This window comes from Gorilla gorilla, chromosome 8 (assembly GCF_029281585.2).
Source record: "Gorilla gorilla gorilla isolate KB3781 chromosome 8, NHGRI_mGorGor1-v2.1_pri, whole genome shotgun sequence".
Classification (NCBI taxonomy): domain Eukaryota; kingdom Metazoa; phylum Chordata; class Mammalia; order Primates; family Hominidae; genus Gorilla; species Gorilla gorilla.
The window spans coordinates 61578345-61606320 of NC_073232.2; the positions used below are offsets into that span (position 1 = coordinate 61578345).

General features: G+C 36.1%; 1 protein-coding gene across 1 annotated transcript in view; it reads left to right on the plus strand.

The window, feature by feature from the left end:
• Window positions 1-27976, plus strand: part of PCDH15 (protocadherin related 15) — a 1796064-nt gene that overhangs the window by 1520274 nt on the left and 247814 nt on the right. The window contains exons 20-21 of the mRNA XM_055352068.2: window positions 5744-5837; window positions 16968-17096. Coding sequence (XP_055208043.2) covers window positions 5744-5837; window positions 16968-17096 — 223 coding nt within the window. The remainder of the gene's footprint in view (window positions 1-5743; window positions 5838-16967; window positions 17097-27976) is intronic.

Below are 27976 nucleotides of genomic sequence, written 5' to 3' on the forward strand. Positions count from 1 at the left end.
TAATATATAAGAAAGATATTTATTTTATTCCCTGACAGCTCAGCTCTACTTTCAAAATATAAACCCAGATCAAACTATTTCTCACACTTCACTCTACTACCTTAGCTCATGCCACCATCATCTTTTCCCCAAACTGCTATCAATACCTAGCTCCCTTTATTAGTAGGTTTTTGTTAATTGCTAATTGCTATTTAATATGAAACGCCATGTCAAACTTGAAGCAACTGTACATTTTAAAGTATACTCTAATCTCTCTAAATATCATTGTAAAGCCTGAAACTCAGTGCCCAAAAGCAATGTGATAAATCTGTCAAAGGCTCAGACACCTGCAAGTGTAAATGTTCAGTCACAAGCTGTAGAATTTTTAACAGAATTTTAAATAAGCAAAGCCTATACATCATGAAATATGTGAGATAATAGTTTATAATGATGCTGCATCGGTATTTCCTAATAAACAATGGAATTTTGAAAAACAGTTACTTATAGAAGCAGGTTTTAAATTCGGTAGCTTGTTTTGTTTGGAAGTAGATATCGTCTGCTACTTTCTATTTACATCGTTGAATTTTCTTAAGACTGGGTATTACTCTGTTGCCCAGGCTAGTCTCAAAAGTCTAGGCTTACGTGATCCTCCCACCTCAGCCTCCCAAGTAGCTGGGACTACAGGTGATAATTTTTATTTTTTTATTTTTTTATTTTTTGAGATGGAGTCTTGTTCTGTCTCCCAGACTGGAGAGCTGTGGTATGGTCTCGGCTTACTGCAACCTCCGCCTACTGGGTTCAAGGGATTCTCCTCCCTCAGCCTCTCAAGTAGCTGGGACTACAGGCACCCACCACCACACCTGGCTAATTTTTTGTATTTTTAGTAGAGATGGGGTTTCACTTTCCCATTTGACAGAAGGGAAAACTGATGGCACAGAGCTTTTAAATAAGCTCCCATGGAACCTGTAATCCCAGCTACTCAGGAGGCTGAGGCAGGAGAATCACTTGAACCTGGGAGGTGGAGGGTGCAGTGAGTGGAGATCACGCCATTGCTCTCTAGCCTGGGCAACAGAGAGAGACTCTGTCTCAAAAAAATAAAAAAAAAAAAGTGCACATTTAAAAAAAAGAGAGAGACAGTGTTTCACTGTGTTAGCCAGGATGGATGGTCTCCATCTCCTGACCTTGTGATCCTCTTGCCTCAGCCACCCAAAGTACTGGAATTACAGGCGTGAGCCACCGCGCCTGGCCAAATTTTTAAATTATGTTTGAACACCATTTTTATGGTTAGGCAAACCCTATTTTCTAAAATAATTGAGTATGCCAAGCATAATATGTTTCAGGAATGTAGCCCAAAAGCTTGGTGATGGAAAATTCTCTGCAATATAATTTATATAATTGAGGCAAAATTCACATAGCACAAAATTAACCATTTTAAAGTGAACAATTCAGTGTTGCTTAGGAGATTCAGAACTCATGCAACTACCAACTCTGTCTAGTTCTAAAATAGCTTCATCACTCCAAATAGAAACCTGAACCCATTTAGCAATTGCTCCCTATTCCTTATTTCCCTTGGCCCTGGCAACCACCAATCTGTGTACGGGCTTCATCAAGTTACCTACTTTGAATATTCTACAGAAATGGAATCATACAATGTGTGACTATTTGTGTCTAGCTTCTTTTTTGTAGCCTAATGTTTCCAAGATTCGTCTGTGTTGCAACATGTGCAAGTAGGTCACTACTTTTCATGGCTACATAATATTCCATTACATGCATATACAACAATTTGTTTACCTATTCATAAATTGATAGACGTTTAAGCTGTTTGTCTACCTTTCGGTATTACAAATACTGCTGCTGTGAACATATATGTATGTGTATTTAAGTACCTGTGTTTGGCTTTTTTAAGTATATACTGAATAGATTTGCTGGGGAATAGTGTAATTATGTGTTTTTAACCATTTGAGGAACTGTCAAATGTTTTCCACAGTGATTGAAGCATTTTATATTCCCACCAGAAATATATGAGGATTCTGATTTATTCCCATTTTTGCCAACAATTATTTTCTTTTTTTGTTTTTGTTAGTAATGGTGGTTGTTTCTTTTTTTAAATATAATTATCATAGTGAGTGTGAAGTGATGCTTGGTTGTGGGTTTTGATTTGCATTTGCCTGATGACTAATGACATATTTTCATATGCTTTTTGATTATTTGTATATCCTGTATATCTTCTTTGGAAAAAATGTGTATTTGAGTCTTTTGCCTAATTTTAAATTGGGATTTCTTTTTGACGTTAAGTTATGTAATCCTTTATATATTCTGGAAATAACACTCTTACCAGACATGTAATTTGTAAGTATTTTCTCCAGTTATATGCGTTGTTTTTTTTTACTTTCTCGATAATGTCCCTTGATGCACAAAAGGTTTTTTTTTTATTTTGACGAAGTTCAGTATATCTATTTTTTCCTTTGCTTCCCATGCATCTGGTATCATATCTAAGAATCCATGGCCAAATCGAAGATTATGAATATTTACCTCTAGTTTTTATCTAAGAGTTGTTTGCAGGTTTCAATTCTTGTGTTTAGAAAAATTGTTGATCCATTTTGAGGTAATAGTTGTGTATGAAGTGAAGTAGTATAACTTAATTCTTTTACGTATAGATTTCCATTTGTTCCAGTGCCATTTGTTGACAAGACTATTCTTCCCTTTTGAATGGTCTTGGCATTCTTGTTGAAAATCAGTTGACTGTAGATGTGTGGGTATATTTATGAATTCTCAATTATATTTATTATTCTGTATTCCTCAGTACACTTTTGAGTGCCTGAATTTTCCATGAAACTATTTACCCAGACTTTCCTGGCAAGTTTTTGGCACTCTATTATACGCCTCAAGTGTTTGTGGGCCATCCCCTGCCTTACAGTATTTCTGAGGAATGCCCACTGCTTTTCTGCTTTGAGTGATTTCCAAGTTTGATGAAACAAAGATAAGTGCCATGAATCACTCCTTCAGGCAGTCTCCAGACAGATTAGAATAGACCCCCACAGTTCTTTATGAATAAGGATAACTCTGCTCCCTCCAGAAACAAAGACCATAGTGTCACACTGGGAATGTTCACTGATGTTTTCAAGGCTACTCTGAGCCAGTGAGATGGTAGGATAAAGACAAGTCAAAATGCCACAAAGTTCTTCTACCAGATTTGATTTACCTTTTTTTAAAACAAATTCTGCCTTCATCTGGTTGCTATAAACCTGTGACTGTTTTCCAGAGTTTCATCAAATTTGCTTTTGAAGGTCCCTGCTTAATTGTGATTTTTTGACGTTTTGTGGTGAGACCATCTCTTGGGGCTGTCTTCTCCATTTCCACTGACATCACTCCTAGGAAATGTATTTTCAATCCTATATAAGTAGCAGTATTATTGATGCTTTATCAATTGAAGAAGCTTATGTATTTTTAATATGTGAACTTATAAGGTGTATTGCATTACTAAGTGTACCCCAGTGTATCCTGGCCTGATAGCCTCCATCTAGCTGGTAATAAGACTTTTTGTGAGCTCTTTCTCGGATTTAATAAAAGGATGCACAGGTAAACCTATAAACTAGTCTTTCAGCTATGAATCCCAAAATACACTGCCTGTTTTTCTCCCCTTCTGCATTGCCCAAATATACCACACAACTGCCTACAACATTGAGTCGCAAGGCCCGCATATTACATAAAAACTACCTCTATAATAATCACCAGACCATAGACAATTAGCTGTTTGTGTTTAAAATGGCCCTAAGTATGAATATACTGTATACTATATTGTACACAGCATATAGTATTTTTGGAATAATACATATAGTATTATATATTCTAAATAGTATATATAGAGTATACATATATATATATATTCCAAATACTATATACAATTGGGAGGTGATATAGATTATTTATAAGAAACCATTCCTTGTCTCAAAGAATTCTGAACATGCTGAGGAATAATGGATCTTTTCTCTTGAAATAATCAAAAACAAGATAGATATTTTTCTTCCTGGAATGAATTAAGCAAAGTTTTGTTATGTTTTGTTTCCTGGAAGGTAGGAAATCAACTCAGTTATCAGGTGAGTTTTGTAATTCATCGTAAATATACAATATACTTTTTAGTAATTTTTTAATTTAATGTACAAGGAGGAATATAGATAATTAACTGAGGGAAGAAACAAAATGAAAATGGTAACTCAATTTTCTTTCTTTCTCTTATTATACCGTGGCTAGGTTTTCAGCTTTCCTGTTTCTTAAGATACTTATGAATAAGCCTCAGAAGAAATACATGTCTTACTTTTCTCATTTAATGTAATTTTAAAATGGGATTATCTGGACCTTCTGTACTGTAGGAAGCTGGTCCAAACTTAATTGTTGCGAACATGCTCTGGGAACTGGTTTTCAATTATTTTGACAAAACATGTTTAAAATGTACAGGAAGCAAAGTCAGTTTTTCATGGGCATGCCATATGTTCAGAACTTTTTAAAAAGTCCACGTGAACCATTACAACATAATAAGCAAATTGAGTAACTGTGATTCTTATTTTGATTCATCGGCTTTGACTCTCTGTACTCAACTACCATATGTGATATGAATTGTTTAAATTTTCTTTACAATAAAAGCACTTACCTTAAAATGAAAGCATTTTATCCATTAAAAACAATTTATGTTTTGGACTTGGTACATATTTTAATGTCTTATTATATTCAGATAAACTCTCCTACACAGTGGATACTTGTTAAGCTCAATTAAAATGTGTACAATATCAGATGTAAAATTTAAGAAATAAATGCATTAGAGAGCAAGCCAAACTGTTATAAAATAAATTACATGGGTGAATAAAGTCTTAAATATTTGGAAACATTTATTCTGAACAGTGAAAAGATAAGGAGTAGATATTAAAAATATTCTAAGTGCAATAATTTTCCCAAGTGCTGTTAATCTCCCATTATACATCAGTTAAATTAAGAAACAGCTAAATTTCCAAAGAATAACAAAATACTAAAATTGTTAGTGTAGCCACAAAAGGGGTTTTAAACAAATTATAAAATGAGAACATGAATTCTAATACAATTATATTTTCTTAAAAAATGTAAAATATGCAGAATGATTCCTCTTCTGAAACAATCATATATTTAAATGTGGTTATAATAAAGTACAAAAGGAAACATTACAAAAAACATAATTTCTGTAATTTAAAAAAATTCTATTTTCTAATTTTGTACAACGGGTCTTTGTTATTTTTAAAAGTAAGAAAAAAGAAAAACTTTTATCTATAGAGTTTGTCAGAGATAACATTTAGATGGGTTTTTGCATTTTCATAATGGACATATATATGACATAAATTGGGAGGTAATATACATTAGTTATAAGAAACCATTCCTTGTTTCAAAGAATTCTGAGACAGCTAAGGAATAATGAAGTCTTTTCTCTTGAAATAATCAAAAACAAGATAGATACTGTTCTTCTTGGAATGAATTAAGCACAGTTTTGTTATGTTTTGTTTCCTGGAAGATAGGAAATCAGCTCAGTGTCAGTTTCATGGATACTGCTAAGAAATTTGACAGCCTTAAAAGCTGTTTTCAATTTTCAGAATGAATCTTAGTATTATACATCTAAAATACTCAAGCTATGATTACTGAGAGGGGAAAAAAAAGCTATCAAAAGTAATTCGCTATACAAGAAGACTCTCCTTGTGACGTAATATCTCTTTTTGTCTTATTTGTTTGTTTGTTTTGTCACTAGCACGGGGATTCTAACCTTAGGGAAAGCACTGGACAGGGAAAGCACTGATCGCTACATTCTGATCATCACAGCTTCAGATGGCAGGCCAGATGGGGTGAGTATGCTCCCTGTGAAGGGGTTTTAAAAATAGTATTAAGGCAACTGAGAGAGTCTTAAACAATGTATCACAGACATGAATTAATGTTTTTCATCTGGAGCAACTTCTTATAATTACTAGAAGTGGTGCTCTTTTCTCCAACAGGCTATTAATACATGCACCTATACTCTGAATTTGCTATTGTGCTGCAATCTTTGACTTGACAGAACAGATACTTGAGATCAGCATTCTCACCTAACTTGTAGGGAAAATGAAATCTACTTTATTCTAACAGGTATTCCATTGTGTCTGTCATTTGCACTGCACCATGAAATGTGTTCTGGCAGTTTATTATGTTGGAACCTGTTTCACTTAGCGTCATTTTTTTAAGGGTCAGGGAGGAAGAGTGGATTTTGTGGATAAATATCTTTAAGCACTTAGGAAAGTGATTTGCTTGTTTCCACAGGCATTTGTAAGTAGCAGTAAGAATCATAAGTAATTCTTGGTTATCTAAATAATTTAAATGGGCTTATAATTCCAAAGAAGATAAATTCTATTTCCTTTGTACCTAAAACTCACTTTTAAAAATAAAAAAAAAAATTGTTAGATATTCTGAACTGCTTTAAAATCACTTGTCTGTATTATTTGAACGATCTCATCCACAACTGCCAGCATCCCGCTTTCTATGTATTGTAATATTACCATTGTTAATAACTATTTTCACCATTTCTATGCCATGTGTTAGGTGATTCTTTTTTTTTTTCAATCAGGTGCTTATGTGTCAACTCAGTGCTATTGTCTAGAAATAATTTCAAACCCATTACAGATTGATAAGCAAGTCTCACTCAATTTAAATATCAACATATCTCCTGGTTCCTTGAAATGATCTATTTAATCTATATAATACATTGGCTGAAAGTATACAATAATAATGTACTCTTCACATTTATTTTAGGAGGATTTCTGAGATTTTATTATAATAAAAATATAAAATTGATACCTGAATAGCTTTCTCATCTTGACTAAAAGTGAGATAAATAGAAATAATTAAATTTGGTAATTGCAATCTGTCCATAGTAAGCTATTTAACATTTTTCATACATTACATAAATAAACATACATATACATATAATAAAATATACAGAACAGTTGTAGAAAACAGTGAGGATAATAGGTACTTAGATGATAGAAAAGTAAATAAAACCTATGGCTAATTTTTATATAAGCAATCCACCTAATTATTATTATTATTTTTTGAGATGGAGTTTCGCTCTTGTTGCCCAGGCTGGAGAGCAATGGAAACATCTCGGCTCACTGCAAACTCTGCCTCCCGGATTCAAGTGATTCTCCTGCCTCAGCCTCCTAAGTAGCTGGAATTACAGGCATATGCTACCACGCCTGGCTAATTTTTGTATTTTTAGTAGAGACAGGGTTTCACCATGTTGGCCAGGCTGGACTCGAACTCCTGACCTCAGATGATCCACACTCCTTGGCCTCCCAAAGTGCTGGGGTTACAGGTGTGAGCCACTGCGCCCAGCCTGCCCTAAATTAATACAGTTTGTCTGTGTTAGATGTATGCAAAGAAGTCAGTGAGAGTTTCTGGAGGAAGTAATTGAAGAACTTGACTTATGATGAAAGTTTAGAGGGTAACTCGGCTAGGCAATAAGTGAGAGAAAATATTCTAAGGAGGAGAAGGAGAAATTATTTAGCATAGATTAAGAGGTATAATTACAGTGAAGTGAAATTAAGAAAGAGCATTCAGGTCAACCATTAAAATAGGAAAAAAAGAAAGGATAATACATAGCTTTGAAATATGTCACATTATAAATCAGAAACTAATGGCAGTAATATTAGCTAGAACATTTTAAGTCTGTCCTTAAAGTTTCTTAGACAAGGAAACAGATGGAAGGAAAATAGTCACAATCTACTAATAATACTTTTGACTACTTAAAACCAAAATAAGTTCCGGGCTAAAATCAGTAGTTTTGTTCTTTCTAGTTCATTGTTCAGTAATTTATTTGTATATTTTAATTCTCCTTGGACAGGACACTTAGCATTTCTAGGTCCTCGTTTCCTTATATAATCACTCAGGTTTCATTTCGCTTTAAAATTCTGATTTTCTGAGTAAATTTTGTGTTCATTTGTAAAGTTTGTAATGAGAATATCAGTAGAGTAGAAAGCATTTAGATTTCGAACAAAAGTTTATTCAGTTAATTCCATCATTTGTATAATTTTAGGGATATACTTATATGTAGGCATACACAGTGGGTTCCTGAAGAAAAAAAGTGATTATATAACAATAATATTCTCACGTCTTAATAGCACTTTTCTTATCTAAATATTTAGTAATTACAGTAAAATTAACCTTTTAAACTTAAGAATCATGTGGTTTAAAACAGATATTTAATAAACACAGACAGATAGATGGAATTTATTTAAATGAAAATGTTAACAAGCAATTTGTGTGAAACAAATTGCCAGGATGAATTTGAAAATTTTATCATGAGAATACACCTTTTCTACCATCTCAAAATGGGGATGATGGAGATAAGAGGTCACATTCTATTGGTCATTGTGAGCTTATTTGTAGACAGTATGGAGGAAGTTTGATTTGACTGTCCTTTTCTAAATTTACTTTGTTAATGATTGTTGAAAAATCTGTATAAGTTGCATATCTCATGTAATTTTATTATTTTTTTAGCTATCAGGGGTACAGGTAAAACTATACTTTTTCGATTCTAATTTTTTTTGAAGATTCAGAACAAGGGTGTCTACTTTTACCATTTGTATTCAACATAGTATCAGAGGTCCTCACCAGAGCTATTAGGCAAAAAAAGAAAGAAAAGAGAGAGAGAGAAAGAGGGAAAGAAAGAGAGAAAGATCCAATTTGAAAAGGAAGAAGTAAAGTTATCTCTGTTTAGAGGTGATATGAGTTTGCATATAGAAAACTTTAGTGATTCCATACACACGTTTCATGTTTGCACACACATACACAAATGTTGGAACTAAGAAATTTTGCAAAGTATCAGAATACAAAATCAGCACACAAAATCATTTGCATTTTCATAGATTGAAAATGAATGAGTTAAAACAATTAAGAAAACAATTCAATTTACAATACTATCAAAAAGAATAAAATACTCAGGAATTAACCAGGGAGATCAAAAACTTGTATAATGAAAACTACAAAACATTTTGGAGATAAATTAAATAAAACATAACTAAATTGAAAGATATCCCATGGTCATGGATGGGAAGACTTAACACTGTTAAAATGTTAATACTCTCCCAAGAAATCTACAGATTTACTGCAATTTCTATTAAAATCCCAATGATGTTATTTGTAGAAATAATTTTTTAAAAAACCAAACTTATTCTAAAACTTATCCTTAAAATTTCATGGGACCCCAGATAGCCAAAAAGAAAAAAATAACAAAGCTGGAGAACTTATACTTCCTGATTTCAACTTACTACAAAGCTACAGTACTCAAAACAGAGTAGTATTAGCATAAAAACAGAAATACAGGCCAATGTAATTTAATAGAGAATCCAAAAACAAACATTCACTTAATTGGTCAGATAGTTTTTATGATGGGTGCCATGATCATTCTACATGCAAACGAATGAAGTTGGACCCTTATCTAACATCATATGCAAAAACAAACTCAAACGTGATTGTTTGAAAACTGAAATGAAACTGAGTCTTTAGAACTCTTAGAAGAAAACGTAGGGCAAAAGCATCATTACATTGGATTTGTCAGGGATTTGTTGGCTATGACCCCAAAGACACAGACAACCAACAACAAAAAATAGACAAATTGGAATTTGTGATTTTGTAAAGGGATGTCAAAGACATAGAATAAAAAAGCAATAAAATCTAGAGGTGGACGGTGAAGGGATGGTGCAGGGGCACATCAGTGCCATGGAGGATGCCTGCTGGCTATTTTCTGCTTTGTCATTTTTATTGTCTACTTTCATTCTCATCTTCTGCAACTCTAGACGTCAATTCTCTATTCCAGACAAACAAAGTATAAAGATAAATGCCATAAGAGTCTGCACCTCTGCTTTATTTTAACAAAGAACCAAAGTTTTTTCGGAAACCCCACCTAGCAGATTTCCTTTTAGATATTCTTATCTGCAAGTAGCAACAGTGGGTTGAAAAATAGCTAGGAAGTAAGGCTTATGGATTGCAGCTGTGTTAATCAACCAATAACACAGTGAAAGATATAAATAAATATGCGAACAGTGATCAGGAATTTTTTTCATTTAAAATGTGAAGTTATTCTGTAGCCTAGATATTTCTGACCAGATTCTGTGCGTTCAGCAATATTATTTTCCTCCTTAATTAATACAATAGGTAACTTGATTCCATCGTGGTTTGATTTCTGTAAAATGCGCTAGAATTACTGGATTGAATTACTCAGTTATGGCTTTCAAACTGAACACTTATAATATTTTACAACTTCAGATTGCTAGAAGACTTAGCATCTTTTTGTCTTGAAGCAATATTATTTCCTAAATTTCGTTGAAACATGGCAATATAAATGAACAATTAACATTTAAAAGTTGAGCATTTAACTTCATAATCAAATAGGAAACCTTAACAAAAGCAAAAATATGTGCGTGAGAAAATGTGTGAAGTTAAAGTAACTTTGAATTTCAAAATAGCTGATTTAATAAGATTTTAGAACACAATACATGTGGTTATAGAATAGTAAAACTTTAAACATTTAAGTCATATATGTGAATCTTTATAAGTAACGTAAAATGTTTATGTACAAATATATAAATGTTTATATCTATAGTTATATATTGTACATACTAAAGTATACAGGTATACTATAAATACTTTCTGATATTTTTGAAAAATATATATTTATATAAGAAATGTGCAATTGCATAAAATGTGTATACATACATACACACATACATATATAATCTTTACATACTACACTCAGATGTGCACAGAGAAAAAAAAGCTTCCTTATTTTTCATACCCGATGTAATCTTCCTACTTAGACAATAATGTATAAATGTGTGTTTGGACAGGTATGGAATAGGTGTAATCTGGGTCACACTTAAATTTCTTAGAACAGTATTTCAGCATTATGTGTTTAAGACAAAGTAAATGCTCAGTAGTTAAGCTACCAACCAAACCTCTCCTCCCTGACTTCATTCTAAAACCGTGGTCTAGATGTAACATGTATTTACCAGTCCTTTATGCTGGTAGGATGACTTCTCTCTCTCGACACCTCTCTCTGCCATTGCTGTATATTCAGTGCCATAACGTATTAGATGGGGCCTCCCATGGAACCTATGGAAATTTTCCGGAGGCTTACATACTCCTGAAAACTACTGCGATTATTTCACCCAAATTTCTCTTACTTTCCCAGTCATCACTTCCCCCTTCCTCCAAAATGTTTCTGCAGTGCCTCTTCATTTAAGGAGGGGTCCAAAGTGGCAGTAGGGGATGAGGAGGAGGACCTCTGCCTCCTGCCTTCATGTCTCTTCTGTGTCTGCCGTTCTCCTTCCCATAATTCATAATAGAAGGAACTTCCCTTTTCTCTTTCTCAAAGAAATTCTAGATTATATGTATATTTTTTTCCTTCAGAAGGAAAGAAAGCCTCCTGGATAATCTTTAATGGTAGGAAGGACCTCCACTCTACATCATGAATGAAACTCTACAATCTGAATGAATTTGGCTTGGCTCTGAATTGTGTAGCAACAAGATGACTTGCACATAAGGATGAAAATGTTTTAAATTAATATTCTCTAAATACTATACCCATTACTGAATATGCATTTTTCTTGTTTTAATGGCCTAAACAAAAAATGATCGAATTCTAAACTATAAATCCTCATTGTCCCATTGTTATTGAAAAGAATTTTAGATATAGCAGTGAAGATTTTTATTCAGATAGGAAAACTTTGTGTTCTATAAGTAACATTTCTTGTGCTTTCTCACAGATGGAAATTTTCAGTATTCTTTCTAGCTCTTCTTTTTTCAGATATTTAAATAAAATAAGTTATAAGGTAATTTATTTCAGCATGTAATAAAAATTATAATAAAAATAGATATTTAAAGCATCTAAAAATATTCGTTGAGCTGACATTGTGTGTTCTATTAGTAAACACGATAGACACATTTCTTAATAAAATAATATCTTTATTATTGCTGAGAATATGTAGTGAATCTTGTTGACTATAGAAAAGAAATTGAACGTTTGAAATTAAACACTCATGTTTTTATTTAAGAAATAGATAAATGATAAGGGCTCCATAATTATAGGGTTACCTTATCTCTGATAATGTTTTCTGCTTTCTTAATGAACAAATTGAAATATTCCTGATTGATTCCTGTACATACCATGAGTCTCTGCTCAGATAAATTCTAAGCATACATGTATCTTAAACCATGTATTGAATGTCATTGAATTTCAATCATCTAATGTAAATGTAATAGCACAAAACAAATGGCTGTGCTATGAGATGCACACAAAATATAAAGAAATAGTTTTCTCGCCATGAAATGTTTAACAAATTTTGTGTCAAAAGATGTAAAAATTAAATGATTAAAAAAACGCATTTTTTTGTGATTAAATAAAAAACAAACATCCCTTCTCCTATCCTCTCTAGCATTAAAGCCAAAATTGCTTATTAAATTCGTAGTATTACACACTGCCCTTAAAAGTGTTCATGAAGTTGATTAACAAGAAAATGTATTAAAAATTATTCATTAAATTATTGAGCAAAACACATTTCTGGTTTTCTTACATAGCTAAACGTATGCTAATCAGAAAACCCAGTTATCTGACTTCCAGCTATTTACTCAGGAAATGAAAATTGTATTATTTATCCATTGCTCAAAACTGCGTAATACAAGGTGCATTTACAAGGTCAAATTAACAGGACTTGGTGACTAATAAATTGCATGTATGAGATAAAGTAACTTAGAAAATTAGTTAATTATTTTGCCATGTCATTTCCTGAGATAGGAAATATTAGAAGAGAATAAATAAGATACTCTTAATGTATGTTCTCATGAATTTCAAATAATGCATTGTGTATTGATAGATGAATTTACACTACTTTCTTTGACTATGGCTTTATAACTCACTTTTTTTATACTATTAAACAACAACAACAACAACAACAAAAAACAAAAGATGAGCTGGATATCGTGGCTCAGACCTATAACCCCAGCACCTTGAGAGGCCAAGGTGGGATTGAGATGAGGAGTTTGAGACCACCTAGGCAACATACTGAGACTCTGTCTCTACAAAAATAAAATAAAGAAATAAAAATTAGCTGGGCATAGTGGCGTGCACCTGTAGTCCCACCTACTTAGGAGACTGAGGTGAGAGAATCACTTGAGCCTAAGAGTTCAAAGCTGCTGTGAGCTATGATCGCATACTGCACTCCAGCCTGGGCAACAGAATGAGACATGTCTCAAACAAACAACAATAACGAAAATAAAAAAAGATGCTATATTAATATCCTTCTTTCAGAGCCATACTAGTTTGTAAAAATAAATGTGTATTCAAATTACAACAGTAAGCTGGGTGCGATGGCTCACGCCTGTAATCCCAGCACTTTGGTAGGCCAAGGCGGACAGATTGTTTGAGGTCAGGAGTTCAAGATCAGCCTGGCCATCATAGTGAAACCCCATCTGTACTAAAAATACAAAAATTAGCCAGGCATGGTGGCACATGTCTGTAATCCCAGCTACTCAGGAGGCTGAGGCAGGAGAATTGTTTAAAACTGGGAGGCGGAGGTTGCAGTGAGCAGAGATCATGCCACTGCACTCCAGCCTGAATGACAGAGTGATACCTTCTCTGAAAACAAACAAAAACAAATATCTTGCATCGTTGAGAATGAGGCATATATTTTGAAAATTCTTCTATGATATTACACAAAGTAAATTCTAAGACACATTTAAATTAAATAATGAACATGAAAGTGTTCAATTACAGTATTTAGTACTAACATGCAAGTATTTCCAGCTAGTGGAATTATAAGTTAATACAACTTTTGAGGAAATAATCAGTGAGCAAACTCTGTTGATGGAAAATAGGTAATTTTTTGTTTATTAGGTTTATTAGTTTGAGATCTTTTTAATTTAACTGGCATTATATATATATTCATATTTAAAATTAATTGTTGTGAACACATGTTAATGACATATGGTCCTAACAATTAATTAAAGTGATCTGTTTTCATTTGCTAATTTTTAAGCTTGAACAATGAAAAGAAGTCTTTCCTTAATAAGACATAAACATTCTCTATGGCACAGATCCATATTGAAGCATATTGTTGCCATCCTTCTGAACCAATCAAGAAAAATTAAATATGATTTACACCTAACTAATTTATAAATATTTCCATAGGTTCAGAACAATAGTCAATAGACCTAATGGATAGCCCTGAAATCCTCATTTTTACATAAGTATTTCTGAAGCAAGTGGTATTAAAAAACTTCAAGAAATATATAAACTGGAAATTATTCTATGTATAGTTGTGACTGTACATTTCTGTAAGACATGGATTTTTTTCATGTCATATAAAATTCAGTAAGAAATGAAGAAAATGCCTGCATGTCCCATAAATATCATCCCCTATTAGCACAAAATTATGGAACTGTTATTTGACTTCTTAGTTTACTTAGTGATCTGGTTGTATTCTTCATTTTCCACTTAAGAGTTACAGTCTTAAACTGAGGATACAGAATAGTCTGAAAACATGAATAGAAATTTTAAAGAATAGGATGAGAAAAACAGTGGATTGACAGGTAAAGACAGGCTGGTGTAAAGGGGGTCAGGCAATTTGAAGAAAAGCCAGCAAACTCCAGGGTCACCATTCTTAGATTTTGGATCCTGGCTGTAAATTTCAATGTCTTGTTAACCCTCAGGCAAATTGGGAACTACCACAACTGTAAAAAACACATCTTCTTTACTGCTTTCAATTTTAAGGCAAATTTTAAAGAAATAATATTTGTTAAAATACTTTTTGTCATAAAAGCATGGTAGCCTTTTGGGAGAACATTTAGAAAATATATAAAAGTAATGAGGAAAATGAAATGATCTGGATTCCATCTAGTCAAGTAGCACTTGAATTTCTTTAAACATACTTACATATATCGACACACATGTGTATGTTTGTGTGTGTGCATCTTTTAAAGTAAATAATTTTAAGAAAATATAACGCACAGACTAATGCACAAACAATAATTCTACAGTTTAATGAATTTTTACATAGAGAACACACCTATGTAACCACTACTCATAACAAAAAACAGAAATTAATCAGCACTCCAGAAGCTCAGCTTTGTGATCATTTCTGTCGCTATTTGATCCTCTTCTTCAAAGTGACCCGTATTCTAATTTTATCACCATGTAGGGATTATGCCTGTTTTTGAAGTTTATATAAATGGAATCATATAGTATGTGTTATTTATGTTCTAGAAACTTAGGTTCATGAAATTAATCCGTGTTATTACTTATAGCAGTAGTTTGTACATTCTCAGTACTTCATATGATTCCATTGCATACATAAAACACAATCCTGTATAACCATCTACTATCAATGGACATTTGGGTTGTTTCCAGATTTTGACTATATAATGATGTTCTGACCATCTTTGTACGTGTCTTTAAATAAAAATTTTATTTAACTTTAAATACAAAAATGTGTGCAAATCACATATGAATAGCAACATAAATTTTCAAAGGGTAAGCCAACATACAAATAAAGAAATAAGCCATCACTAACACCCAGGAATTCCCTGCTATGCATGGTAATTATTAAGTGACTACTGAATACTGTGCATGAAAAAATTTGTAGAGGCTTGGGTAAAGTTACATTACTAAAAAAGGTATTTGCTTTTGCTTCTGTTAAAATAGGGGCAGATCACCTAAATCCAATCAGAGTTTCAATACTGGGTTTACATTTGAGGGAGGTTTGGTCTTTTTCCCAAGCACCATGACTTGCATGGTATAGAACTTCTGTGACCCCAACAGAAAGCATTGGGTATTTACCAAGATCTGTCCTCTTTAATAGCTAAAAAAAAAAAAAAAAAAAAAAAAAAAATCACTTGACTCCTTAGCCCCATGACTGCTGCAAAACCTTTTCAGCTTCACTCAAGTCACTTCTTAATGCTGAGGATTTTAGCCTCTCACTACAAATCACTTACTAATTTATGGAACCTTGCATTTTTTTTAAACAAAAGGTGGATAATTCTCTCATGACAGTATCACCTTGCTTTTTCCTCCTCCTTTTTATTTATAGTTACTAAATATTTAATACCATAGCATACCAGGTTTCTTACTTTCCAGGTTAATATTCTTTCTCTCTGTACCTTTGCTCTCAGCCTTTTGTGATCAGCCCCACACTGTGACAGAGCTAGGTAGAGGTTCTGTGCTGTACTCAGGCTTTGATTAGAGAGAGCAGTTTCCAGCTTGAATCATGCATGAAGATAGTCATTGATTGTGCAGAAGTCATTGACCTACATAATATTGACTGCAGCAGGCCAGGGATTTAACTTTTAACTAGGTAGCACACACTACTGGTAGGTTTACCTGCATACCATTTCCGTAAGCTGTATGCTTATAAGATAATCATTTCATGCCTAGTATATGGTACTCAAACTCTTGGTTTAAATGTACACCTAGAAAATTATTAAGGTAGCATTTTTCGATAGCATGAGCTTTCCAGAAAATGCCCATTTGATGTACCATGCTATTTTATAATGTACTGGTTTTATTTTTAAACAGTCAAAAATACAAGCAGCAAAAACTACAGAAATGGCACATTTCAGAGATAAAGCAGTGTATGTGTATAAACAAAAGCTTGCCACCCATAAAATGTGAACAAGATAAAGGTAAAACCGTTTTCCTCCAGGAAATACTTGACATTTCCAAAAAGATGTTTGCCCTTTAATATCATCATTTGCTTTTCCCATCTGTTTTTTGAGGTGGGAAGCTTCTTTGCAAGCTTCTTTTTTTTATTTTTTTATTTTTATTTTTTGGAAAGCTAAGGATTAGAAAGAAAAATGAGATGCTTTTCAGATAGACAAATGCCAGAATGACTACTTAAGTGAATTCTAAGTAAAAATAGCTCCTCTCACATTTAATGCTTGTGTTTTTCTTTAAGACCTCAACTGCCACAGTAAACATAGTGGTGACAGATGTCAATGACAATGCTCCAGTGTTTGATCCTTATCTGCCAAGAAATTTATCTGTGGTGGAAGAAGAAGCCAATGCCTTTGTGGGTCAAGTGAAAGTAAGTGGAATATTTATATAGATCTTATATGTAGTTTTTCAAAGAGTGTAAGTTTATTACATTTTAATTCTGAAAAGAAACTCAGCTAATGTAATCTGTTAAATGACTGTGCTGGATATTCTTCAAGACTTTAAAAAATGAATCATATCCTATATATTTTAATTAACTTTCAAGGATACAGATTTACATTTTATAATTATTGTATAATTTAAACATTGATTAATGTGATAGTATGCTAATTTAATATATATTTTTAGTTTCTGAAATTAAAACATTTTACAGAAACATGTAATTAGGTATACTACTAGGTATGGATGTGGACATTTAGACCTCAAAATATATATATTTAGATTTGAATTCATTACATTAGGTAAATACTATCTTTAGAGTCTACCGTGTGTTTCTAATATTTTGCACACACACCTTTTCCAGCACTCAGAAGATTTACTCGTAGTAAACTTACTCTTAGTGTTCTTCTAAGTGCTTCTGGATCTACCTGGATATATTAACCAGTGTCTGTGGTTCATTTGATGAATAATTCCTTTATTGTTAAAACAGAGACAGTACTTCCTCATTTTGGCCATTCTTGGTCTTGAACATAATAATTGGTCTAGAAGTCAAAGAGAAGAAAAAAATTGGAGGAAGATGTGCACAATTTGAAGTATCAAACTCAGATGAGGTGTTTATGTGATCTTCAGGGGAGGAAAGAATCTTGGTTTAGTGAGGTGTGAGCCACCCAGATGTTCCAAACCCAGAGTTCAGGGTCCTACTCCTTCCCTGTGAAGGTTCTGACTTTTCCACAGAAGGCGTGCTGGTGCTGTCAAGTGAGGCTTCTCTACTGTTCTGCTATTCTTATAACCAGGCACAAGGTCTGATTTTTAGTTCAATCTCCTTTAAACTGCAAAAGGAGAGGGTTGCTTTAGATGGTGTTATAGAGATCTTGTGACGTTCTCACCATGTCCTGAGATTTTGATTGACCAGTTGAAGCTTTTTTAAAAGTCATTTTCTCCTTCAGATCACTGACAATACTTACAACTACCAACTCCACAGTCATTATCATTATCATTGTCACTATCTCAAATTCTGGAAATACTGCATAAGGCATACATAACCTTATATGTTTATGCCATCCCAATTCACATAGGGGATAATCTTGGTCATTGTGATGTTATAAAATGCCAACTGGTCTTGATACCAACTGGCCAACAAGTGATTCAACTCCAGCATCCCATCTGAAGGCTCTGCTCCCCACACCGTGGTACCTCTGGTGTCCAGTGGCTTACTGTGGATTCTCCAACAGAAAATCTGGACACAAAATATTCATGTATAAATATTTTTTGAGAAGTACAGATAACAGTGATAAGGAAGTGAGAAAGTGAGGCAAAGAAGAGAAGGTAGCCATTAAACCAACAATTGCTATTAAACCAACAATCATAAGGAGAACTGAAACTTCACTCCAAGGGCAAACTCTAGAAAAAGATGCATACTCATGCATCAGAGTTATCTGTCCTGATAGTTTTAATTGTCCAGTTCCTGAGAGGTTATGGAACTGGAAAACATATACACTAAATCCTGAGAGTAATTAGCTGCAATGTTGGCCAATGGGCTGCCAAGTTTTTGGATTTTCTTGCCTCCAGTAGAAGCAAGTAGTCAAATTCCCTCGGCATAATCTGATAGAAGGGCACTGAGTCAGGCTGTGGATACTGATGGCAGCAGTGGCCCATCTGGAGCAGCCACTGCAAAGACACCAGCTACAGCAGAGGAGGTATGACCAGGGCTAAATGCTCCAGGGAGCCGGTGGGAGCAAGGAACAGGCAGAAACCTAACCCCCTTCCAAGTTGGCAGGGTGGGAGCCCTGCCATCCTGGGTGTAGCTCCAGCTGCCCAGCTGTGGCTGCAGACCTAGGCATCTCTGTGCTTTCAGGGATCCAGGAAGCTCCCCTGCCCCCACAAAGTCGGAAGTGCCTGTTCCCCCTGCCTGACCTCTTCCAGCTCTTGGCACCCCCTCCAATTTTGAAGCAAAGTTCGGGCCGAGCCCAGGTGCTGTCACAGCCAGGCTGGGTGTGTGTGTTCCTGGGTTGGTGCTGACATGCCAGCCCCCTGCCACCTCAGCCTCCTGTGAACTTTGGGCGCCAATGAACATAGGAGGGAGGCCAAGAGGGGACAGAGGGCTGCTCACTGTGGGCCTGCAGGCACTCCTCCTCATAAACAGCCTGGGCACCATGAACAACATGATTGATGGCAGCAGAAGACAGGCTCCTGGGTGGAAAGTGGAGTGTCCCCGGTGAAGCCCCACCTTCAAGCCAGCGATGGCCTGAAGCCTGGGGACCAGCGCATCAGTTCCGGTGGAGTCCGTGGCCCAGAGTGAAAACTTACGGTGCTTTTACGGGGCCTGCCCATGGCCACCCGTGGACCAATCAACATGTACTTCCTCCTTTCTGAGCCCATAAAAACCCTGGAGCCAGCCAGCCTCACACAGACATCGAGACTACCAGCTGCAGGAAGGAGATTTCCTCTTCATGTCTCCTGGGACCACCTTCTGCAGAAAGGAACTACCCATTCCGGGTCTTCTCTCTGCTGAGAGCTGGACACTTATGGGGATAACCTGCCTATGGATAGGAGCTACACACTTCGGTTTCCTGAGAGACGTTCTGTTGCTTTGTAAAGCTCCTCTCCACCTTAACTCTCCAGCTGTGCGCGTACCTCATTCTTCCTGGATGTGGGCCAAAAACTCGGGACCCACCAAATGGCAGGAATGAAAGAGCGGTAACACAAACAGGGCTAAAACCCTGTTTAGCTGCCACCCCACTCACCATGTGGCGAGCAACAAAAAGGAGAGAAGAGTTGCGGCTCTTCAGGGAGCCCCTCATCCAGACGCGGGTGCTCACAGCAGAAGCCTCTTGCCCTGTATCTGATTCAATCTAAGGTTTGCCGGGAGAGGGCGGCTGGAGCTACCCGTCCCGCCAAAGCAGCTAGCGTGCGTGGCTATGCACAGTGACAAGACCCTGCACTTGCTCACTCATGCACCCCTCGCTGCTCTGAACCTGGCTTGCCCTGGCAAAGTGTGGGATTTAGCCCAGTAGCATGAGCCAAGCACAGCCTGCCAGGTGGAGTGGGTGATCCAAACACAGCTAGTCCGAGCAAAACTTGGGCAAAGGCGCCACCACCCACAGAGGCTTCTGGCTGGAAAAGCAACACCCTTAGGATCCAGTGACAATACCAGGAGGTGGAAGTGGGCCAAAGCATACCAAATGCTCTGAGGGACATGCATAGGACACTGACAAGTTTTGCTACACCAAGAAAACAAGGTAATAAAGTCTATAACAGGGGCATGTGCAAAAAATATCATCAAAGGAGAAATGCTGAAGTTGACTCATGAAGGAAGAATACAGGTAAGAGAGAAGTTGAGTGGAGTTGGAATCTGTTAGGGAAAGTTAGTTGTATAAGTAAAGGCACAGAGAAATGAGAGTGTGACATAGCATAGTTACAATGAATAAGACATACCATGTCATAAACACTTTTCTATACCATGTTGTAGAAGGTGACGGGGGAGCCACTAAAGGGTCTGAGGTATGGCAACATTTGATTTGTATTTTATAAAAATTACTCCTGATATATTGAAATGGGAGATTCTAAATCCAGAAGGCAGAACTAGGAGGCAATTGTAATAAACCAGGCATATGAGGCTTGAACTAATGTAATCGTCTTTATTAATGATAATTAAGTTATATTACAGTTGTCAGTTTAAAATGCCACATTGCTGAAAACTGAAAAACTTCACTTAGCCATATATATATTAACTATTCAGTTAAAAACAAACAAGCATTGAAATTATTTACAAAAACGATCTTTCCCATTTTCTTAATTTGTTTAGCTTGGAGAGATAAAGCCTGGATGGAATATATGACTAAAAACACACAAGTAGACATCAACATGATGATTAGTTTTTAGTTAAATTTCTTTTCCTTTTTTTCTTTTTTTTTTCCCACTTTTCCTAGTGATTCTTTGTTCTTGAATTATTGTGTTAACCTTGTTGTTGTCTCCTGGTTCTTAACATTTGATAAGAAATGGCCTCTATAATTTATTTCAGTTTTTAAAATTGAAATATGGACCTTAGCCTGGTCTTTAGGCAATAACTTGTTTTCATAAAAACTAAAACGATGTTGAAAGTAAAAAGGAAGAGGAAGACATCCAAGGCAGGCTGCATCTAACTGATTCTGCACAGTGTAATATTTATAGGATGGAATTTTGATGCTCATAATGGTTGCTACCTAATGATAATTATATCAGATATTAATTTCACTAAATTACTCATGCTCTGCTTGTAAAATTTAATTTTAATTGTCATAAAAAACTATTGAGACTTAAAACCAAGATACATATTGTTAATTACTATACTGAATTTGAGTTATCAACTTTGTGTTTATATTCTATTGATATTTTAATATGAATAATCCAATATTTGAATTAAAATGCTGAGGGAGTTTTCATTTAGTTGTTGTTGTTTTTTTTTTTTTTTTTTTTGAGACAGAATCTCACTCTTGTCACCCAGGCTGGATGGAGTGCTGTGGAGTGACCTCGGCTCACTGCAACCTCTGCTGCCCAGGTTCAAACTTCACCTGCTTCAGCCTCCTGAGTCGCTAGGATTACAGGCGCCCTCCACCATGCCCAGCAAATTTTTGTACTTTTAGTAGAGACAGGTTTGTGCCATGTTGGCTAGGCTGATCTTGAACTTCTGACCTCAGGTGATCTGCCCGCCTTGGCCTCCCAAAGTGCTGGGATTACAGGCGTGAGCCACCACACCCGGCCTCATTTAGTTTTTAAAGGTAGTGTTGTAGTAACAAATAATAGCTAAGGAATACTTTTGAAGCAAATTGATGGATTATACATAGCAAAAAGTTCTATCCAGCATATTAAAAAATAACCTACCAATCAATTTTTAATGTTTATCTTTTTATTCACAAAGTATCATATTATACCTTGTGCATTTAGAATTGAAAACTATAACAATGTGTATGAAAAGATATACTCAAAACCTAATAAATACAGTAAGTATATACTCTGTGTCAAGTGTCAAATGGGTGCTATAAATTCTTTACTGCAAGGAAAAAGAGACATTATAATAGACTGAGGTGGCCAGGTTAGGGTTCATGAGAAAAGCAGATTATTCTTGGTTCTTTTCAATGTATTAGTGAAATCTTTGTTGGAAATTAAAAAAAAAAAGGAAATAAAAATACCAGCCAAAAAATGTAATATGAAATATAATCCAGCTGAAGAAGCAATCTGAGGACTCTAAGTCAGTATTCTGACAATAACGGAAGAGCTGTTTAAAGGAGTTCTGGAAAAATGATTAAAAATACATTGAGTTCAGGTGGGGCCTAATGAAATAGTGAATGATATGAAGACTTAGTCAGTGTAATATTTTGCCTAGTATCCTTGAGAGTATTTCACAGTAGATAGAATCTAGAGGATCTGTATGCATATCTTGACTGTGGACCACAAGCAGGCAAATAATTGATCTTTAGAATGGGTCTCAGATATGAGAGGCCTCTTACTAGAGGCCTCATACTCAACTGCAGAACTCTCAGATGATCCCAAGTCTTTGGGGGAGCAGATGCCAGTAGAAGCCCCCAAATGCAGTCATATTCTGATCAAATCTGCAGGCCTGGTCCTGGACCCCTCAAGTCTCAAAGGAATAGGCATTTGGGAATATACAACAGCAGAGCATGATATAACTTCTGTGAAGGTCCATTCAGCCTTTAGATAGACTGACTCTAAGCCAGTCTACTAAATCTGTGTCCAGCTTTCCAGCCACTTACCTTTAAAAGCCTGTTTTATACTGGACTGTGACTTCTAGACTCACCACACAGGGACCCCAGACTTCTCATCTTACCTAACAACCCTCACCTCTTATGCTCCTTACATACTTTAATGAGACGACCACTCCCTGGTCACTTGGTTCATCCTGTCACTAGATCGCGTGACTCCATGAATCCAGACCCAGCATCCCAACAAGATAGAGAACTTAATGAACAGCTTAAAATATGGGCCATGGAATAAAACTACCTGAGTTCAAATTTGACTTGCCAAAATAACTAATGCAATCTTGGATAACTAATTTAGCTTCTCTGGGACTGGACTTTGCTATCGCAAAATGGAGATAATAATAGAATTCATCTCAAGTAGTGATTTGAAGGATTAATACATACATATAATATATATACGGGTTTAAAATAAGGAATGGAGCTAATATGCACTTAATTTTTATTATTTATTATAATTATGTTAAATACTAAATAATTTATAAAGTATGGCTACGTATATTATAGAAAGTAATATTTTTACAGCACTATGAACTAAATGCAAACAATTGTTTATGATTTTTCGAAATACAGTAGTTGCACTCTTGCATTTGCCTAATATTACCATATTTAGAGAACATTTTAATGGAAGTACTGTTCTTAAGAAAGTATAAAATCTTAAGTTGATAAATGATTCTCTTCTACTGCATCACTACAAACAATCATAGTCAGTCAGATTGTAAACAGCGTTTATCCTTTTTAAGTGTGTTAGCCAAAGCTTGGTCTTTGATAATAACAAATGTACAAATCAACATTTAGTACATGAACATATATATGCATATAGTCACATTTGCAGGATATTTTAGAAATTTAAAGGAAATGAAAGATATTTGTTATTATCAAAATAGAGCTCATGGTTGCGATCCTGATTTTTGTATTTTTGTTTATTCATCTTAAAGTAAGTCCAGCTAGTGGGATATGTGGAGCTTGCATTGAAAGAAGCATATTGGATAGACTGACAGCTCTAGTAAAAAATCAGTAATAATGACTATCAGTTTTTGAATTCTTACAATGTGCCACGAACTATTCTAAATGCTTTCCATTGTACATATTTGAATTACTTTCAAATGTTTGGTCTTAACCACTCTACTATACAGGATTGTCCAATGACCATGCTTCCTGTGACTTGCTCATGCGTATCTGAACTGAAAAAATACAAACATGTGTTAGGTGGCTATCAAAGTGTTGTTCCTGGAAAAGCAGCATCAGCATCAGCATCAGCACCAATAGAAACACCTTAGAAATGCAAACTGCTATACTCTATACCACAGAGACTGAATCAGAAACCCTAGTGTTGGGGCCAGAAATCTGTGTTTTAGTGAGCTCTGCCATTGATTCTGGTTTATACTAACCTGTGCCGTGCACAAGCACCTGTGTATATGTAAGAAAGAGAGAAAAAGGAAAAGGGAGATAAAGAAATATTATGTGTTAGAGGAAAAATATATAATTCTTTTATGTATTATGTATTTACTTATTGTTATATAAGATAAATAGGGTAAAGCTGGGTCTGTTGTTGGGATTATGCATAATTACTATTGTATTATTGTCATTGTGCATACTCCCAACAATAGACCCAATTTAGCCTAAACTAGTTACTGTACATAACAATAATAAATAAGTCAATTTCTTGTCAAATGTTCATGTTTAAAAGTGGCGTAATGAAAATCATTTTCATTTGTAGCAATATGAATGGAAATGGAGGTTATCATGTTAAGTAAAATAAATCAAGAATAGAAAGACAAATATCACATGTCCTCACTCATAGGCTGGAGCTGAAAAAGTTGTTCTCATGGAAATAGAGAGTAGACTGATAGATACCAGAGGCTGAGAAGAGTGGTGGTGGTGGTGGATGGGGCTGATGAAGAAAGTTGTTACAAACATACTGTTAGAAGAAATAAGTTCTGGCCAGGTGTGGTGGCTCATGCCTGTAATCCCAGCATTTTGGGAGGCCGAGGCGGGTGGATCATCTGAGGTCGGGAGTTTGAGACTAGCCTGACCAAGATGGAGAAATCCTGTCTCTACTGAAAATATAAAATTAGCTGGGCGTGGTGGCACATCTCTGTAATCCCAGCTACCCAGGAAGGCTGAGGCAGGAGAATAGCTTGAAACCGGGAGGCAGAGGTTGCAGTGAGTCGAGATTGCACCACTGCACTCCAGCCTGGGCAACAGGAGCAAAACTTGGCCTGAAAAAAAAGAAAGAAAGAAAGAAAGAAATATGTTCTAATGTTTGATAGCAGATATGGTTTGGTTGTATCCCCAACCATATGGTTTGGGGATATGACCTATATGGTTTGGTTGAATCCCCACCCAAATCTCGAACTGTAGCTCCCATAATTCCCACACGTCGTGGAAAAGACCAGGTGGGAGGTGACTGAATCATCAGGGCAGGTCTTTCTCATGCTGTTCTTGGGATAGTGAGTAAGTCTCACAAGATATGATGGTTTTATAAATGGGAGTTCCCCTGCATACGCTGTCTTTCCTGCCACCATGTAAGCCAGGACTTTGCTCCTCATTTGCCTTCTGCCATGAAAGCAGGCCTCCTGAGCCATGTGAAACTGTGAGTCAATTAGACTTCTTTCCTTGATAAATTACCCAGTCTCAGGTATGTGTTTATTAGCAGCATGAAAGCAGTCTAATACAGTGAATGGGTACCAGTAGAGTGTGGTGCTGCTGGAAAGAGACCCAAAAATATGGAAGCAACTTTGGAACTGGGTAACAGGCCTGGGTTGGAACAGTTTGGAGGGCTCAGAAGAAAATAGGAAAATGTGGGAAAGTTTGGTACTTCTAGAGTCTTGGAGGGCTCAGAAGACAGGAAGATGAGGGAATGTTTGGAACTTCATAGAGAATTATTAAATGACTTTGACCAAAATGCTGATAGTGATATGGACAATAAAGTGTAGGCTGAGGTGATCTTAGATGGAGATGAGAAACTTGTTGGGAACTGGAGTTAAGGTCACTCTTGCTATGCAAGAGACTGGCGGCATTTTGCCCCTGCCCTAGGAATCTGTGTAACTTTGAACTTGAAAGAGATGATTCAGGATATCTAGCAGAAGAAACCTCTAAGTGGCAAAGTGTTCAAGAGGAAACAGAGCATAAAAGTTGGAGAAATTTGCAGCCTGATGAGGCAGTAGTAAAGAAAAACTCATTTTCTGAGGAGAAATTCAAACTAGCAGTGGAAATTTGCATAAGTAATGAGGAGCCAAATGCTAATCACCAAGACAATGGGGGAAATGTCTCCAGGGCATCTCAGAGACATTCATGGCAGGCCCTCCAATCACAGGCCCAGAGGCCTAGGAGGAAAAAATGGTTTCCTGGGCTGGGTCCAGGACCCCTCTGCTGTGTGTATTCTCAGGACTTAGTGCCCTGTATCCCAGCCACTCTAGCCATGGCTAAAAGGGGCCAAGGTATAGCTCAAGCCATGGCTTCAGAGGTTACAAGCCCCAAGTCTTGGCGGCTTCCACATGGTGTTGATCGTGCAGGTGCACAGAAGTCAATAATTAAGGTTTGGGAACCTCTGCCTAGATTTCAGAGGATGTATGGAAATGCCTGGATGTCCAGGCAGAGTTATGCTGCAGGGGCAGAGCCCTCATGGAGAACCTCTGCCAGGGTAGTGCAGAAGGGAAATGTGGGTGGGAGCCCCCACACAGAGTCCACACTGGGACACTGCCTAGTGGAGCTGTGAGAAGAGTGTCACTGTCCTCCAGCCCCCAGAATAGTAATCCACTGACAGCTTGCACTTTGGGCCTGGCAAGTTGCAGACACTCAACACCAGCCCATGAGCCCATGAAAACAACCAGGAGTGGGAGCTTTACCCTTCAAAGTCACAGGTGTGGAGCTGCCCAAAGCTGTGGAAACCCATCTCTAGCATCAGCATGACCTGGATGTGACACATGGAGTCAAAGGAGATCATTTTGGAGCTTCATGATTTGACTTCCCCATTGGATTTTGGACTTGCATGGGGCCTGTAGCCCTTTTGTTTTGGCCAATTTCTCCCATTCGGAATGGGTATATTTACCCAATGCCTGTATCCCCAGTGTATCTAGGAAGTAACTAACTCACTTTTGATTTTACAGGCTCATAGGTGGAAGGAACTAGCTGTGTCTGAGATAAGACTTTGGACTTTGACTGTTGAGTTAATGCTGAAATGAGTTAAGATTTTGGGTGGCTTTTGGAAGGCATGATTGGTTTTGAAATGTGAGGACATGGGATTTGGGAGGGGCTGGGGATGGGATGATATGGTTTGGCTGTGTCCTCATCGAAAATCTCACCTTGAATTATAATCCCCATGTATCAAGGGAGGGGCCAGGTGAAGATAATTGAATCATGGGGGCAGTTTTCCCCACACTGTTCTCATGGTAGTGAATAAGTCTCTCAAGATCTGATGGTTTTATAAATGGGAGTTCCCCTGCACAAGCTCTCTCCTGCCTGCCATCATGTAAGGTGTGACTTTGCTTCTCATTCACCTTCTGCCATGATTGTGAGGCCTCCCCAGCCATGTGGAACTGTGAGTCAATTAAACCTCTTTCTTTTATAAATTATGCAGTCTCAGGTATGCCTTTTTTAGCAACATTAGGACAGACTAATACAGCAACTGTAGTTAGCAGCAATGTGTTGTATATTTTCAAGTGGCTTGAAGAGAGAACTTGGAATGTCCACACACAGAAATGGTAAATACTCTAAGTGATGGACACCCCAAATTCCCTGATTTGATTTTTACACATTCCAGCAAAATATCACATGTACCCCATAAATATGTACATATATTATATATCAATTAAAAATGGCATAATCCCAACAATAGACTTGGATGTGCCTCTCAGAATCTTATTTATTCCTAAAAGTGAATTGAAGGATTTCCTGGGAATAATTTACGCTAATGTGTAACAGTCAGACAGATGAATCTGGTCTCATTATAAACCTGATGTCATCAGAAGTAGGAGAACATGATGCATAGTTCAACATGGTTTCTGTCATTTTCATTTGTTTTCTCAACTAATGTTCTGTGAATTCAATCATCAGT